Source organism: Ambystoma mexicanum, chromosome 7p (assembly GCF_040938575.1).
Source record: "Ambystoma mexicanum isolate Mex_15411 chromosome 7p, UKY_AmexF1_1, whole genome shotgun sequence".
NCBI lineage: Eukaryota > Metazoa > Chordata > Amphibia > Caudata > Ambystomatidae > Ambystoma > Ambystoma mexicanum.
The window spans coordinates 99,186,354-99,203,286 of NC_090939.1; the positions used below are offsets into that span (position 1 = coordinate 99,186,354).

A 16,933-nucleotide genomic window follows, 5' to 3' on the forward strand; every position below is an offset into this window, starting at 1 on the left:
AAGGGAAAAGTTCTCACCCTTGGAGGGAAGGATTGGGACTGAAACTTCGGAGCTGGGCTTCGGAAGAACAACGGAAGAGAGGCAGGAGGTCTGCAAGAACAGACAGGTAAGTGATTCTAATCGGGGCTAGAAGAGAAGACTCAGGGAATAAGAAGCTTACCCAAATGGGGTTCAAAGCAGAAGATAATGCCGTGGAGGAGGTGTTATAGACGGCTAAGTTGAGCAGGGTTCGCCGGGTTGGACTGAAGACGAAGGTAGCAGAGATTGGAAAGGTTGAATGGAGATAATCTCTGAGAGATAGATAAAGACAAGATTTGGACAGTTTAAAGAGTAATCAAGGACTAATAGACACGTAAATACAAGATTCAAATAACGAACTCACGGAGCGTCTGTAACAGAAGCGACGCGATGAAACCTTGGCTTGGAGTCTGGATATAGTATCACGTGAGCGGTCCGTAGTCTCTCGGAGGGACGTGAAGAGACTAAACCGTAGCTGTCGGCTGGAGAAATCCAACAGGCATCCATCTTGGAACTGCACTTCCGCACGATACCGCACAAGCGGGCACGGGACCACAGAGTCCATCTACCGCAATGTGTAACAATAGTGGGGAAGGGTGTACTGCATGCTGACCTAGCGGCAGGCGTAGGCTGGCAAGGCAATACGTTAATCAAGCTTTTATTTACTCCCATCACCCTTGCCCCAACTCTTACTTGTCTCTGCTGGGAGAGATGTCCAAGGACTGCTCGGGGTTTGTGCCACAGTAGAGTGGAGGGAAGGTGCAGAAAAAACAGGGAGGACACACACACATGCACGCACACACATACACACGCACGCACACACACACACACAACCACCACACGTCATCAGTAGTTTCTTACTTTTTATATAACCAGGGAAAATCCATTTAAGAATGTATAAACTAACCCTTTCTAAGCAGCTGCATATAAAAATAGAAAATGCATACTTTAGGTAAAGAAGATGTTGAGACGTCTTACTGTACAGCAGCATGCTGTCCTGTCCCAGATTTTCTTTTAAAGGAAGTGATGACTCTTGGCCATGGTGGAGAAATAATGAAACGTTGGGAGACGACTGCATCCGTGCCAACACATGATTGGCTGTAGGGGAACAGCAGGACATCCTTCACACCTGGGCAGCATATCTCAATGCCCCAGGTTATGGAGTAGAGGGAAACGGCAGAAAAAGGTCCTTTGTGCCCAATGAATTTAAGTTCCAGCCTGTGTAGGCAGGGTAGTTTGGGACTGGCAGGAACGGCACCAGAGGAAAAGGCAAATACCAGGACGCAGTGTAAGCAGGGCGGCCTGGGTGAAGAGCGCCATGTGTGAGGTTGCCCAGGTGTAACAGTTGGGAGGGGCAGTGGGTCACCAAATGGAGTGGTCCACAGCAATGAGCTGCATGATGCTCAACGGCACGGAGAGCACTGCGCTGTGCCAGGACTGCATAGCAGGATGAAGCAAAATGGGGCCGACTGAGGGAGGACCGCTTCATCCCGGAGCGGAGCACCAGCTATGCATGAGTGTCAGGAAAGCCTTATCCTATTGAAGCTCTGCTGAAAGCACCAATAAAGCCTCAGATTGTTTACTTTCAAAAGTGTCCTGAGCGGGCATGAGCCACAGGTGTGATTCATTAGGTATAGCCCAAGGATAGCCTTTACCTGGGCAATGAAACCATGCAACCACGATTTACGTCTTCGATGCATTGGTTGCCACCCACTACCCCAGATCTCGGGCATCTCCCACAGTCCCCCAAGAATTCCTAAGACTCTGGTCAAGTGATGTAGGGATGGAAGACTGGGAGGAATGGACACTAGAGAGGCACCTCACACTATACACCCCGGGGAATCGGAACATGAGGGGCTTACTTGGGTGTCTCCTCCTGAACTGGTTGGTGGCCATCCAGGTGGCCAGGGTTCCTATCTTCGGGGGAGTCATGTGTACGGTATCCCCTACTGAGTCAGGCGCAACAGGGACTATGGGCTGTGGTTCAGGACAGATCTTAGGGGGAATGCCAGCAGGTTCACATTCCTTAGGAGCAGTGTCTGGGTATGACAGTGTTTGAACCCACATTTGCGAGAGGTCGGGCTAGTGGTCGCTGCCAATGCCCAACTAATTGGTCTCTGCATCTGGGTCACTGTCGTCTGTTTCTGGATGGCCCTTCAATGGTCTCAATGATGCAGGAGCTTGGGAAGCTTGTAGGGAATCTGAGCAGTCCGTCACTGTGAAGTTGCTGCTGTCATGTCACATCCTGAGTGGGCAGAGGTTCCTCTGCCTTTACTTGAAGCAAATTGAAGCAACTCAACCTCATACTCGGCTAGTATACGATTACATCATTAGTTCTTGATGTTCCTTGGATGACCTTCCTCACGCAGTTGGTAGACCGTGAGTTCACTTAGCTGGTGCTCTATGATATAAGGTTCAGACTACTCCTTATCTTCCAGCTTAGTTTGCTCTTTCCTCTTTTCTCCAGGTTGCTGATCATCACACAATTACCATGCTGAAGGGCATGGAACTTGACCTTTACATCGTCGCAGCATTCTTTGCTCTTTGCTGTCTTGTCCTTGGCAGCCTGGGCGAGCTGGCATGCTTGCTCTAGCTGGTGTTGGAGCTTCTTATCATAGCTGGTATTTGCTACATTTTCCATCTGTGAGTGTTCCAAAACACAGGTCTACAAGCAGCTGGAAGTTACTTCCAAACCTAAAGTAGTAGAGCGTAAATCCAGTGTCATTATTCCTCATACAGATGTAATCATGGGTGAGGGTGGCCATATGCTGATGCCATCTGGTCTTCCCCAGCCACAAGTGAGCCCATCAATGCCAAGAGAATGTGATTGAACCACTCTGGCTGGCCACTTTCCTCGGGGTGGTATGGACACAAAGTAGTGCACAAAGTACTTCTCCCGTGGCACGCATGCAACAGTGGTGATGTGCTTATATTTATTGAGAAACACCTGCGTGTCATGAGTAAAGTGGTCTGTCACCAGCCGGATGTTCTGCACCCCTCGAGGATCCATATCCAGACTGAAAATGTCAATGACAGGATACCTTAGCTGCAATAGCGGGATCTTATCTTGGGTCTGATGTAGTAGCTCAGATGCATCTGGACGAGTAATATTGATGTCACTACGGGGTCTCGGAGGTGGGGGGGGGAGGGCTATAGCTCCGCATCTTTTGGTTGTAGCCCTGGATGGATATCAGGGGCTACAACCAAAGGCTATCCCTGAATGAACATGCCTGGACTCAGTGGACTGCAGCTGCTGCCAGCAGCAGGTGTGAGACGTCCATGCCCTGCCGTTACCGTGCTTCTCTCTCTGCTCGGCGAGCTGCCACCTGGTGTGACCGCTGCCTGGGTGTGAATTTAATTTGCACCATGCGCTCCTGCTTAATTGCCAGTGGGTGAGATATTACCTATTGCCCATTTTATTTACCACCACACCATTAGTCCTCATGCTTCTTTTTGATTTTGCCCATTCGATTTGGTGCAAGCAGTGGCAATTCACAGGACTGTTCTTTCTGGGAGATTGGGGGCGTCGCTTACTGCTGTGTACTGTACACGCACCGCACAGGTTATATATTTGTCTGGCTCTGACCGGTGCTGGCAATGCATACTTCATGGGGGGGGGGTGTGTTTCTCATGCACATTTTCACATTCCATTGCCACAGGTCATTTGTAGTGTACGTATGATTTTTATTGTACATTGGTTGGTCGGTTATTAGCGTTTTCGTGTGCAAAGCCAGCGCTACATGCGCAGCTCGTGCAGAGTCCCAGGTCATAATAGTAGTTGCATTGGAGTGTGTTGCGGAACAGAACAGAATTAGCGAGGAAACGGATGCCTTTGAACTCGCTAGGAATTGTATTAAAAATTGCTAGAACTAGCAGCAGGACCAGACGGTTGCAGGACGTGACCCCCTCCATCCCCACTCTCTCTCATTTAGAAAATGGCAGTGTGTTGTGGGGGGTGGCAGGCAGTGCAAAGTAGGGGTATGCGCCATGAAGAAAGCACAGCCCGGGGAACGGTGCTGATTCCCAAAGTCCTGCCGACATGTCCAGTGCCACCCTGGCACCGGTGCCGGACAGGAGGAGAAAGGCGAGCATCTCACAATTGCAGAACTTGTGTGTCTTGCTGTGTTCTGCCGGTGTCTATTGGACTGGATATAGACCTCTTTACAAGCCTTAGCTAAAGGAACAGGGCCCCCTAACCCCTAACCCCTCCCCGCCATGTTTAGAAAATATGTTATGCCACTCAGTGTGTAGTTTGAGGAACCTGAGGGCATCCTCCCATCTACTCCCCTTGGATCCTCCTCTCAGGTGGCCAGGAAAAGGCCATCGCTTTAGGATCCTGACCCTGGGGTGGATATGCGAGGGAGGATCACCCGGGTGGAGGGTCCTTATGGAGTGGGGAGAGGGTGTCTTGAGAGGAGACATGGTATACCCCTTTCCCTTCTCAAAATACACCCTACCTTTGTAGTTTATTTTCAATCTGCCACTCTTTTTCACACACCCACTATCCCCCATTCAGTTGCTTATGGGACTGAGACGAAGAGGCAACTATGAGTAATGCACACTTCTGCGGGTGTGCACTACTCTGGTACATAGACGAAGAAGAGGACTGCAAAACACCACTACCATGGTCATGCATGTCCCACTAATTGGGGTGAGGTAAAGGACTTACAACTGCAGCCAGTTGAAAGGCTACAGGTTTATATAAAGAGAAGGCAGCAAATGGAAGAGGAGAATCTGCCTGGGGCGAGTGAGCTGCCCGGGGTGATGGAGCTGCCTGGAGGAAGCTCGGCAAGCCAGTATGGAGCAGGCTGGAGAAGCACCGGTGGCGCAGTTACCGAGCGCTGCAGCGGAGCAGGAAGGACGCTGCTGCTTGGGTGGACTGTGAGAAGGTCGAGAGCCCTGCAGAATCCTGTGCTGAGTCCACCGCTGCAGCTTGGGGACACTTAAGACTCTTGGGAGCCGCCAAGAGCAGCAGGAAGGTTTGGAAGCGAGGGGCACCACTCATCCGAGCTCCCAGCGAGTGAACAGGGAGTGAGAAGCCGCAGACCCGAAGGAGGTGCAGGAGACCGGTGAGCTTGGGCACATGAAGGTGCCAGTCAGATGAAAACTCATGATAAGAGGGTCAGGAGAACGAAGGCGAAGGAAAGATTTATGAATGCCGAAAAAGCTACAAAGTATATTATGCATTACTGAATACTGACCTAAAAAAAAGCTATGCAAAGCACATGAAAGCACAGCACGTGCGGAATGAAAGGCGGGTCCATTTTTGAATACAGTGAAATACAGTGAAAGCAAATATAAAACCAATGATGGACAATGTGAAAGTATGAAGCAAATGAAAGCCAGTGATAAGGGCGTAAGAAACAATTGAGAAGCAAATAATAAGCACTGTTGTGAAGTGTGAAAATAATTTGGTGACCAGGAATCCTTAGTTTCTTTAGGTAGGGAAATCTCACCTTGGCATATGGCAAGTTAGACCTTACACCAACCTGACATTTAAGTTAATAAACGCATTTGAGTTGTCTTGCTTCATGATGTCTTCACAGTAATTGGTATGGGAAGACTGCCCCCCCATCCCTTGATGTGAGTTTGCAAACTTTTGGGGTTACATTTTGCGTGTCCCCCTTAGTTCCCTCAGCAAATCAACAGGTTTACAATGCACAAGATATATATGCTGCAAACCATAGCTGCCCCTCTGTCCGGTCGAACAGTCCAAGCACAGTTTGCTCTTTCAAACATGCAGGTTCAGCGAGTAATGTCCAGATGGCAATTGACTCCGTGCCACGGACTGCCCCTCTGCAAGTCCTGGCCATGTAGCGGACACCTCTTTGCATTCCAACATACGTGCTCTTACTTAATGTAGGGAAATTAAACTGCAAGTCCCATAAAGCTCTGAAAATCCAGGACTGGCAGCAGCTGCTGGCGACCCACCTGTGCCTATTAACTTCATAGCAGACTCTGAACTTTCACAGGAAAGTGCTCCTGGAAATTTCTAGCCCTTTCCTCGGATACTTAGTGACTGGGTCATTGTGCTTCTACCCATGTTACCGTCAGGCCGCTGTTCCAGTCATACACTACACTGCAAGTGCGGCCAAAAAACAACCTATTTGTTGCCCAGCATGTGTTTCTGCCAGGTGGGTATTTGGATGGGTGGTGCTGGAGTACAATTGGTGTGGTGTGCTATCGTGTGAGGGCGGCAAGGACATTTTTGAATTTCATTAATCCCCTCCGGTGGCCTACAATTCTCCTCTCCTCTGGTTTGGAGATGACCACGTTGAAAGGGTTAAGAACAGAGTTGCTGACACTTAGACTTTTTAAATTGGTTCATTTTTATCAATCAAGTTATTTAAAATGTTGTCATGTCTAAACACCCCCCATAACAAATTAACTCATTACTCAATAAAAAATATATTTTTCTTTTCTTTGAATTACAGGGTCTTCTAATTGATGCACTGATGAAGGTGGACAAATTTATTAATTCTTTCACTTGTTTTCCCGCCGAAACGCAACATATATGAGGGGACTGAAGGTTGTCACAGACTATGCTGAATATCCAGACCTTCAGATTACAGCTCTCTGCAGCAATACAAACAACTTCCTGTTGTTCGCCCCCCTTCTGCGTTGGTAGACCCCACTTCGGATGATAATTCTCACACCGAGGCATTTGTTTGTTTGTTTGTTTATTATTTGTAATGAGCCAGAATACCCTAGGGTAACAAGGTGCAGCAGTTACAGGAATTTGCAAGGCTTAGTTGCCATTACACACCAACGCCCCTGTGTCTACTAGGACCGGCGTCCTTGTCCACTCTATGGTCACCATGCACGTGGGCTGTCTCCTTTTCTTGGTTTACAGTGAGTCAATGCTGGAGATGAAGAAAATCTGCTCATCTTCTTCTTCCTCCACTAGCTCTCGCTCTTCCACCTCTTGTTCTACCATTGCCACCTGTTGCTGTTGACTCGAGGGGTTGATCGATGTCCGACTCTGTCCTCTGGGAATTGCCACCGGGTTAAAGGCCTTGCACATTCTGGCGAAGTGTCCCATCAGTCTGTATCGGCCACACACTCCCTTTTTCTGGGCACTCTCCTGCATGTGGGAGGTCATATCCACACTTCGGGCAGGGTGTCGGGTTCTCTCCTCTCTCTCTCTCCTCGAGTTCCACTGTGGCTTCCCCGCAACAGTATTTTGCTGTTCTCCCACTGCACTGACCTCTTCAGGCTTGAGTGACCGGATGGCCGCGTCCATCTTGGTGGCCCAGACCTCCACCAGGTCATATGATCTGCCCATCTCTAGTATGCGGGCCAGCGCGAGCCCGAGCTCCCGTATTACTTGGGGTCGTAGTTTCCCTGAGGCACAACGCTGTATTAGCTGATTCCTGACCATTCCCTCTTTGTTTTCCCAAGCACACGTTGTTGCTAAGTGCCTGAGGCGTCCATAGAACTTGTCCAGAGACTCTTCCTCCTTCTGTTTGGCAGCATACATGACAAACCTCTCGTAGTCTTGGTTCGCAGTGGCAGGAAATGCTCTCGCAGGCAGTCCTTCGCCACTTGGTAAGAGCTGTTTACTGGTGTGAGGGATGTAAAAATATTGTGCACTTCCGACCCCACCGAATATATAAACGTGGCCACTTTCACATCATCATCGGATTCTTCGGTGGCTTTGAAGTACATGTCTAGTTTTTCAACCCAGAGAATCCATTTCAGCCCCAGGCTAGATAGGTTCCTGGATGTGTCAAATTCTGGCATCGAGCCAGGGAGCTTTGTTGACAAGGGCTTCTCTTTCCTAGCTTGGCTGCGTTGTAGAAAGAAGGTTGACAGGAGAAAAGAATGTTTCCAGAGGATTCTGGCTTCGACTATGACCCTGTATTTCCACCACAACCAACTTCTCCTCACAGGTCCCCTATTGAGGCATCGGTCTATGCACACATTCATGAAGGATTGTAAATGGTTTGCAGTACGCATCCTCCTGACCCATGGCATTACAAACCTGCTAAGGAGGACCTTACATGGTTCTTGCCAAGGAATAGCTGAATGAGCTCTTGGATCGGGACCCGCTGGATGAAGAACATGCAGTAATCGATGCTGATGAGGATTATTTTGCCTCGAAGAAATTCCCACTTATACAATCTATACCCCATCCTCTGGAGCATTTTTAAGCAGTGTATCCACTTTGTAAATGAGGCAGAGTAAGAGTTTATCCCTTTGGAAAAAGATGGAGAAAGGGATATTGTTTTTGTATTCTCGCATATCAATGATCCAGAAAAGTTGGCATGGGCCTTGCCTATAATTCTTAGATTATGGAAGCAAAGGAGTGAAAATGTCAAGAAACCTTTTACGCCCTCTCCTGTAAGTGCGGGGATGGAGAAGAAATACAAGTTTCCATTAGACCCTCTGAAGACATAGTGTCAGTTGCTGTAAGAAGAGCAATGGCTCCGACTCCAGCTTCTTCTGCACCACCAGATACGTGTAATAGAAGACTGGATATCCCAGGCAAGCGCGCAGCGTTCAATGGAATCACCACACTGAAAGAGGCCCATACATCTACACAATGTTCCAGCTATGAGGGAAAAGGGTGTGGGAACAAAATGGTTCCTTTCAAAGGTTTATCTTCCTGACGGAAAACCAGAAGTCTTTAAAGATATCTTGGGAGAATAGCAAGCTGGTTCCTCTCAGAATAGGAAGGTTGCATGTTGGAAAGCAGAAGTCTTTAAAGACATCTTGGGAGAAGGGCAAGCTGGTTCCTCTCAGAATAGGAAGGTTGCATGTTGGAAAGCAGAAGTCTTTAAAGACATCTTGGGAGAAGGGCAAGCTGGTTCCTCTCAGAATAGGAAGGTTTCATGTTGGAAAGCAGACGTCTTTAAAGACATCTTGGGAGAAGGGCAAGCTGGTTCCTCTCAGAATAGGAAGGTTGCATGTTGGAAAGCAGACGTCTTTAAAGACATCTTGGGAGAAGGGCAAGCTGGTTCCTCTCAGAATAGGAAGGTTTCATGTTGGAAAGCAGAAGTCTTTAAAGACATCTTGGGAGAAGGGCAAGCTGGTTCCTCTCAGAATAGGAAGGTTTCATGTTGGAAAGCAGAAGTCTTTAAAGACATCTTGGGAGAAGGGCAAGCTGGTTCCTCTCAGAATAGGAAGGTTGCATGTTGGAAAGCAGACGTCTTTAAAGACATCTTGGGAGAAGGGCAAGCTGGTTCCTCTCAGAATAGGAAGGTTGCATGTTGGAAAGCAGACGTCTTTAAAGACATCTTGGGAGAAGGGCAAGCTGGTTCCTCTCAGAATAGGAAGGTTGCATGTTGGAAAGCAGACGTCTTTAAAGACATCTTGGGAGAAGGGCAAGCTGGTTCCTCTCAGAATAGGAAGGTTTCATGTTGGAAAGCAGAAGTCTTTAAAGACATCTTGGGAGAAGGGCAAGCTGGTTCCTCTCAGAATAGGAAGGTTGCATGTTGGAAAGCAGACGTCTTTAAAGACATCTTGGGAGAAGGGCAAGCTGGTTCCTCTCAGAATAGGAAGGTTGCATGTTGGAAAGCAGACGTCTTTAAAGACATCTTGGGAGAAGGGCAAGCTGGTTCCTCTCAGAATAGGAAGGTTGCATGTTGGAAAGCAGACGTCTTTAAAGACATCTTGGGAGAAGGGCAAGCTGGTTCCTCTCAGAATAGGAAGGTTGCATGTTGGAAAGCAGACGTCTTTAAAGACATCTTGGGAGAATGGCAAGCTGGTTCCTCTCAGAATAGGAAGGTTTCATGTTGGAAAGCAGAAGTCTTTAAAGACATCTTGGGAGAAGGGCAAGCTGGTTCCTCTCAGAATAGGAAGGTTGCATGTTGGAAAGCAGACGTCTTTAAAGACATCTTGGGAGAAGGGCAAGCTGGTTCCTCTCAGAATAGGAAGGTTGCATGTTGGAAAGCAGATGTCTTTAAAGACATCTTGGGAGAAGGGCAAGCTGGTTCCTCTCAGAATAGGAAGGTTGCATGTTGGAAAGCAGACGTCTTTAAAGACATCTTGGGAGAAGGGCAAGCTGGTTCCTCTCAGAATAGGAAGGTTGCATGGTGTTGTCAGACGTGGATTTCAGAAATCTGATCCAAGAAGTGGTTATGAGAAGGTTTCTTTAGCGATAGCAGCAATATTTGGAGCAGAGGTATTGGGCAAGCTGTTGGATGGGGAATCTTTTGGCAAGGAGGTTGCCTAGATGTTCCAATCAATTCAAAGTGATAGAAACTGTGCTCATGTTGTGGGGCACAGCCATCTCAGCCATCTCAAGCCATCACTAGGTTCGAGGAATATTTAAAGGAAGAGGTTGAAACCCTTATCAGAGACAGCATGGCCGCCAACAGTACACTCAGACCCCTAAACATGGTAATACCCGCTTTCTCCGATTCCCAACTCCCAGTAGGAGGAAGCATCCAGACAGACCCCTCCAGTCAGTAACTTCTGGCCATCGACTGCAGTTCAAGAAACTACATCGCTCCCCCAAATACCACCAAAAACAAATGGATAACAATGGTCCCGCCCTCCACACCTGTGGTAAGCGATTCGACAATTGTTTCTGAAGGGTGGAATAGAGGACATGGAACACGGAGTCCACCCCAATTGTCTTGGGGACCTTACAGACTCATTTCGGATCTAAAACAGTTTCAACCAGTATATTTAATTTTGGACATCTCTTTTAACGCCTGAAGTGCTGGGCTATTGGGCATTCATATGTAAATAGAATGAACATTCTCAGCCGTTAGTATTTAATACAATATTTTCAGGACATCCTGCCATGCACTGACCAAGTAGACTTTCTTAAGCGCCATCGACATGCAGGATGGTTCCCTGCACATAAGGATGCACCCAAAGCAGGGAGCATAGCTAAGGGGCACCGCAGGTTCGAATCCCGGGCCTGCGCGTAGAAACTGGTTCTCCAGTATTAGGCACATTATAAATAAAGCTTAGGAGATTTCCACGATTCTCAATGCTTGGACACTGTCCGTTCAAGTGCCTGCCCTTTGTCCTGAAGTCATTGCCAAGGGCATTCACCAAATACTTGACACCAGTGACTGGTTTCTTGAGATGTAGCAATTATTTATAATTGTATTCTCTTTTTATTATTATTAGTAAAGTAATATACCCAGGCACCAACTCCCTGTACCTGGCCATACACGATGTGTGTGTGCACGTGTGAGTAGAATACTCAGGCACTGAGCCCAGCACCTGGGCACACACCATCAGAGTGGGTGTGTGAGCACTGTGTACTCTCTTGTCACTGTGCGACCGTCTAATACCCAGGCACTAAGCCTCTACACGTGGACATGCCATAAAATCATGTGTGTGTGCAGTGCACTGCCCATCACCATGAGAGAGTGTGAGTGTAATAACCAGGCCTTGAGCTGGGCGCCTGTACTTGGCCACACAGCATTGGGCTTTATGTGTGAGCATAATGTACTGACCATCGCTGGGAAGGTTGTATATATAGTCAGACTCTCGGCCCAGTACATGCGCACGTATGTTTGCGTAACATACCCAAGCACTAAGCCCTTGCACTTGGGCGCATACCATCAGAGAGAGTGTGTGTAAATCACTAGCACTGCCTGTCACTGGGTGAGGGTAGACTACCAAGGCACTGGGCCCCTGTAGTTGGCCACACGCCATTAAACTGTGCATGTGTGAGTATCGTGCACTCTGTGTCCCTGTGATACCCAAAAACTGAGGCAGTGGGCCCTTGTACCCGGGGACACGCCGTCTGAGCATGTGTTAGTATAATGCAGTCTCTTGTCAAAGGAGTGTAAAACCCAGGCACTAAGCTCCTGTACCTCAGCACACGCCGAGAGAGAGAGAGAGAGAGAGAGAGAGAGAGAGAGAGAGAGAGAGAGAGAGAGAGAGAGAGAGAGATTGTGTGTGTGTGTGTGTGTGTGTGTGTATATATATATATATATAATATAGGGCTTTAAGTGGGCTGGGGAAATTTCGTTTTGAGTCCGGGCCCTGCCGGGGCCCTCTAATCTCCCCTGGCAGCCCCGGCCACTACACGAAAAGGCATTTTTTTTCTATAGCCTGAAGCTCTCGCTCACGCGAAAGCTTCAGGCTTAAGAAAAAAATGCCTTTTAGCCATAATGGTGGCGCCGCACCTGCGAGGTATCCCTTTAATCAAGTGATGCACGTGGGCCGGCGCCACCATTATGGAGAAAACGTGAGGCTGCTGGAAGCAGAGGCCTTGCTTTCTAAATACTGAAACTCCCGCCGCGGATTCGCGGGAGTTTGTCTTTAGGAAAAAGGCCTCTGCTTCCAGTGGCCTCACCCTTTCAGCCTTAATGGTGACGCTGCCCCCCCCCCCAAGCTGGCGAGGGGCAGCATCACCATTAAGGCTGAAAAGGCGAGGCGCTGTCTACTGCCAGGCAAGCCTATACAAAATAAATGCAGAGATCAGCACCCTCTCCTCCATAGGGGAGAGGGTGCTAATCTCTACAAAAGGCTGCCTGACAGGGGTGCCAGTAGCCCATTGAGCCGGGGCTCGTCAAGGGGGCGTGGCCTAACGGGCCATGAAGACCCCCGTTGTTAGGCCACACCCCCTCGATGAGCCCCGGCTCGATTTGTCGTGCCACTTAAGGCACTGTATATATATATATATGTATATATATATATGTACCTGGGCACAAGCCATCAGTGTGTGTGTTTATATAATGCGCTATTCGTCACTGTGAGAGAGTATAATACTCAGACACTGAGCCCCTGCACCTGGGCACATGACAACAGAGTATGTATGTCTGTGTGTGTGTGAGACACTGAGCCGAGCCCCTGCACCTGGGCACATGACTACAGAGTGTGTGTGTGTGTGTGTGTATATAATGCACTGCCAACAACGGTGTGAGAGTATAATTACCAGACACTGAGCCCCAGCACTTGGCCACACACAATGAAGATTGCCCCTGCTAACTGTGCAGGGAGTATAATTCTATTAAAGACTAGGAGGCGAGTATTATGCTTCAACTTCTTTTATTACTGCTCCGCAGCAGTTTCAATAAACCAATAACAAAACACTGAAAAATGTCCAAAGTGACTTTTCCTTCTTAGAACTACAATCCCCATAGTCTCTGTAGTCCATCTCCATTCCAGCTCAGCTATGACCACATCCTGTCCCTGAGCTCCTCCTCTCTTTTACGTGCTCTGAACTGTCACTCGCAAACTCCACTTCATGTCCCGGCAACAGATCAAAGACTTAAACCACTCCAAACTGATATGCCGATTCTCCTCGACTTCCACTGACTATAGTCGCTAGCTCTCCTCTCAATTGTTCTTCTGCTCCTCCCCTAAGGATGATACAAACAGAAGAATCAGGGTGGTGTCCATGTATTGCAATCATTATACAAAACATCATCATTAACAATACATGAATGAGCGGGAATTTAATGCTCGCCCCCTAGTCTTTAATAGTATTAATACTCCCTGCGCAGTTAGCAGGGGTAATCTTCATTCTATGACAAGACTGGAGGCGAGCATTATGCTTGTTCAAAGCTTCCCCAATACTGTAACAGCTAGGCTCACTGTTGGCTTGAAGTAAAACTCCTTAAATGCACGGTCACTAGCCCAATCAGCTGGTAACATAATCACTTGTAATGATACCCCTGTTGTGAAGGCTCTGGATGCCATTGCTCCTCTCACAGAATGCGTCCCATACATTCCCAGATCAATTGGATGCATACATAACTTCTTTGACCCACCTAGCAATGGTGGCTGTTGCCACTGCATGAAAGGGTTTTCTATGCGCTATCAACAATTGGGTGGTACCTGTTGCTCTGCACTCCGCAGTCCTACACTCACATTCTTTAATACACCTTGCTACGCACCATTTAGTGTTCCTCGGAAAATAGGGGTAATGGACTGTATTCGTCCCTGTCTTAGTCCTCTTCACTATGGAAAATGTTCCTCCTTCTGGACCAAAGGATCTTCTGTTAATTTCTAGTGCTTTGACGTCTGACACGTGCTTGCATGAAATTACACATAGCAGCATTGCCAACTTGCCTGATGGCTGCTTCAGGGATAGATATCTATTTGACGGCCAGCTTTCTAATAACTGCAGTACTACTGTCACATCCCATACTGTGTTATATTTGGGCATCGGGGGAGCTTTATACCTCGCTCCTCTGATAAGTCTCACTACCGCTGGATGTTCTCCTCCTGGGTCTCCTTCAGTTGGTAAGTGTCCTGCTGATATCGCTGATCTGTACACCCCTATGGTACGGAATGCTCTTCCGTCTTGCAAAAGTTGTGCTAAAAAATTGAGTATAGCTATTACAGGGGCTGAAATGAAATGAAGGTCTCTCCCTCTACACCAGCTCGTCCACTTGGCCCAAGCTGCGTCGTAGCTCCTCCTAGTGGATGGAGCCCAGGATTCTGCGATAAGCTCTGCAGCTTGCTCTAAAATGCCTGCCAGCGCCCAGCGTCTCCTGATATCCTGCACGCAACGAGCGGGATTGTCCCTCTCACTCTGAGGATGACACGATCCAGCTGGGTCTGTGAGCAATTGGTCTCCCTTGGGGAGCACTCTCGGTAGGTCCGCTACTAGCTCCATTAGCATTGGAAACCACACTTGCGATTTCCACAGAGGGGGCACTAAAATCAGCTCTGCTCTCTCCCTCAGACACTTCGCTAGAACTCTGCTCAGCATTACGAAGGGGGGAAACACGTAGTGCGGGCCGCCTGTCCATTCCTGCAGGAATGCGTCCGTCCCCAGAGCCTCTGGATCCAGCCTCCAGCTGAAATAGTTGCTCGTTTGAGCATTCAGCCGAGATGCAATGAGGTCCATGTGTATCGGGCCCCATCTCGCATTCAGGCTCTGAAAAACTATTGGATCCAGTTTCCATTCGTTAGAGTCGGTAACGGACCGAGAGTTCCAGTCGGTTACTACATTCAGTTCTCCGGGCAGATATCCCGCTGTCACCAATGTCTCTGACTGAAGGCAAAAATGCCAAAAGTCTTTTTTGCTCGTTCTGCTAGCAACTTGGACCTCGTTCCTCCTAGGTGATTTATGTAGCGGACTGCTGAGATGTTGTCCATCTTCAGCAGGACGCATGACTTCACCTTCCCTCTCGTAAATGCTTTTATCGCAAATTACCCTGCCAGTAGTTCTAGGCAGTTTATGTGCAGACGGAGTTCCTCTTTGCTCCACTTTCCGCTTGTCTCTAGCTCTACGCATCTCGCTCCCCAGCCTATACGACTGGCGTCCGATTCTATTATTAGGTCTGGCCGGTCGCCGAATATGTCACGCCCATTCCAAGTGTCCATATTCTTTAACCACCATTCCAGCTCTGTGATGGACTCTTGATCTAATGGCACTAGCTGATGATATTTCAAACCCTGCTGTAAGTGTTTTATCTTTGAAGTGCTCGATGGAAATATGGCCTGTATGGAGGCTGCTAATAGGCCCACGATCCTTGCTAGCACTCTGAGCGAGACCCATTGTTTGCTCAGACACGCTCTGATCTCTCTTTTGATATCTCTTATCTTCCGAGCTGGCAGCTCCAACGTAGCTTTCCTGGTGTCGAGGACAAAACCTAGGAAATCTAGTCTCTATGCTGGTGTGGTGTCTGATTTCTCTACGTTCACGAGAAAACCGAGGGACAAGAGCCGCCTCTGTACTCGGCATGTCTGGTACTTCAGGGTATCCCGGTCTTCCGCCAGGAGTAACAGGTTGGCCAGGTATATAATCAACCTGAGGCCCTTCTCCCGAATCGCTGCCGCTACTGACTTCATCAGCTTGGTGAATGCCCAGGGCGCTGATGCAAGCCCGAATAGCATCGTCTTGAATTGCCAGAGCTCCCTGTTCCAGCGAAAAGCTAGGAATGTTCTGTAATCTTCTTGCACTGGGACCGTCAGGTAAGCATCCTTCAAGTCCAGTCTCGTCAGCCAGTCTCCTTCTCTCAAGGAGTCTCTGAACTGGTGTATCACTTCCATCTTGAAATGGCGATACAAGATCCATCCGTTTAGCTCTTTCAGGTTTATGACTGGGCGCACCTTCTCCTTCCTGTGTACCAGGAATATGTTGCTCACAAATCGGTGAGGCGCTGCGCATCTCTCTATGGCGTCTTTCTGCTCTAGCTGTGATAGCTCGTAATCTAGGCATTCTTGCTTTGCTTGAGATAAACGCTGCTGGTGTGGCTAATGTAATTGCCCTGGCGGTTCTATGAACTCTATTCGCAGACCTCTCACGGTTTGCAATTTCCAAGCATCGCTGGAAAGCGCACGCCAGTTTCCCCAGAACTTGCTTGTCCTCCCTCCCACGGGGGGGATACTCTATCGCTCCCACCTGGTGCGAAACACTGGCCACGGCCTGATCCTCTTCCTCTACGTCCTCTAAAGCCACGTGCCCTGGCTGGGAAGAATGTATCCTGTTGTTTATTTTCCCAGTATTGAGCTCTGGGATTGTGGGGTCTTCGACCTCCTTGCTGCCAACCAGCTCCACGACCACTGAAGCAGCCGGTCCTGGCAAAAACTCTGTTCGGGAAAATCTTCCCTATGGAGGCTTGTGCTTTCTCCAACGAAGTGTAAGTGCCGACAAACCGGCCCATCTCTTTCCCAAATGTCTCTCCAAACAGGAGGCCCTGTGCCGCTTCTCCTGCTTCATACGACGCAAGGTCGCTTAGCTTGGGGTCGATCTTGAGCAATAGCCCCCTTTTTCTCTTCGAGGTGATGGCGCAATTGGCATTGCCTAGGAGGCAGACTGCTCTATGTGCCCAACCTACTAGTGCGTCGGGGTCCACTTCCTCCCCTGTATCCCGAGCTCTCTCCGCTAGGTCCATGATCTTCGCGAGGGGCCCAGATAAGTCTAGCACTTTCTCTTGGCAGCTCCTCCATGACCTGTCGATCCCTTTGCGGGGGTCTTTACTGGTCTTGCACACGAATGTCAGCATTTTCGGATCTAGTTCGGGGGTTTCTGCAACCTTCCCTG

At 48.7% G+C, this 16,933-nt stretch overlaps 1 protein-coding gene across 3 annotated transcripts in view; it reads left to right on the forward strand.

Moving 5' to 3' along the window:
- The window catches only part of SIDT1 (SID1 transmembrane family member 1), a 737,146-nt gene that overhangs the window by 348,378 nt on the left and 371,835 nt on the right, over positions 1–16,933 (forward strand). Inside the window, exon 2 of one of the 3 annotated variants that reach the window (XM_069635866.1) lies at positions 6,453–6,638. The exons of the other annotated variants lie outside the window; for them this stretch is intronic. Within the exon in view, the coding sequence (XP_069491967.1) occupies positions 6,561–6,638 (78 nt within the window). The 5' untranslated portion in view covers positions 6,453–6,560. The remainder of the gene's footprint in view (positions 1–6,452; positions 6,639–16,933) is intronic. 3 annotated transcript variants of the gene reach the window in all.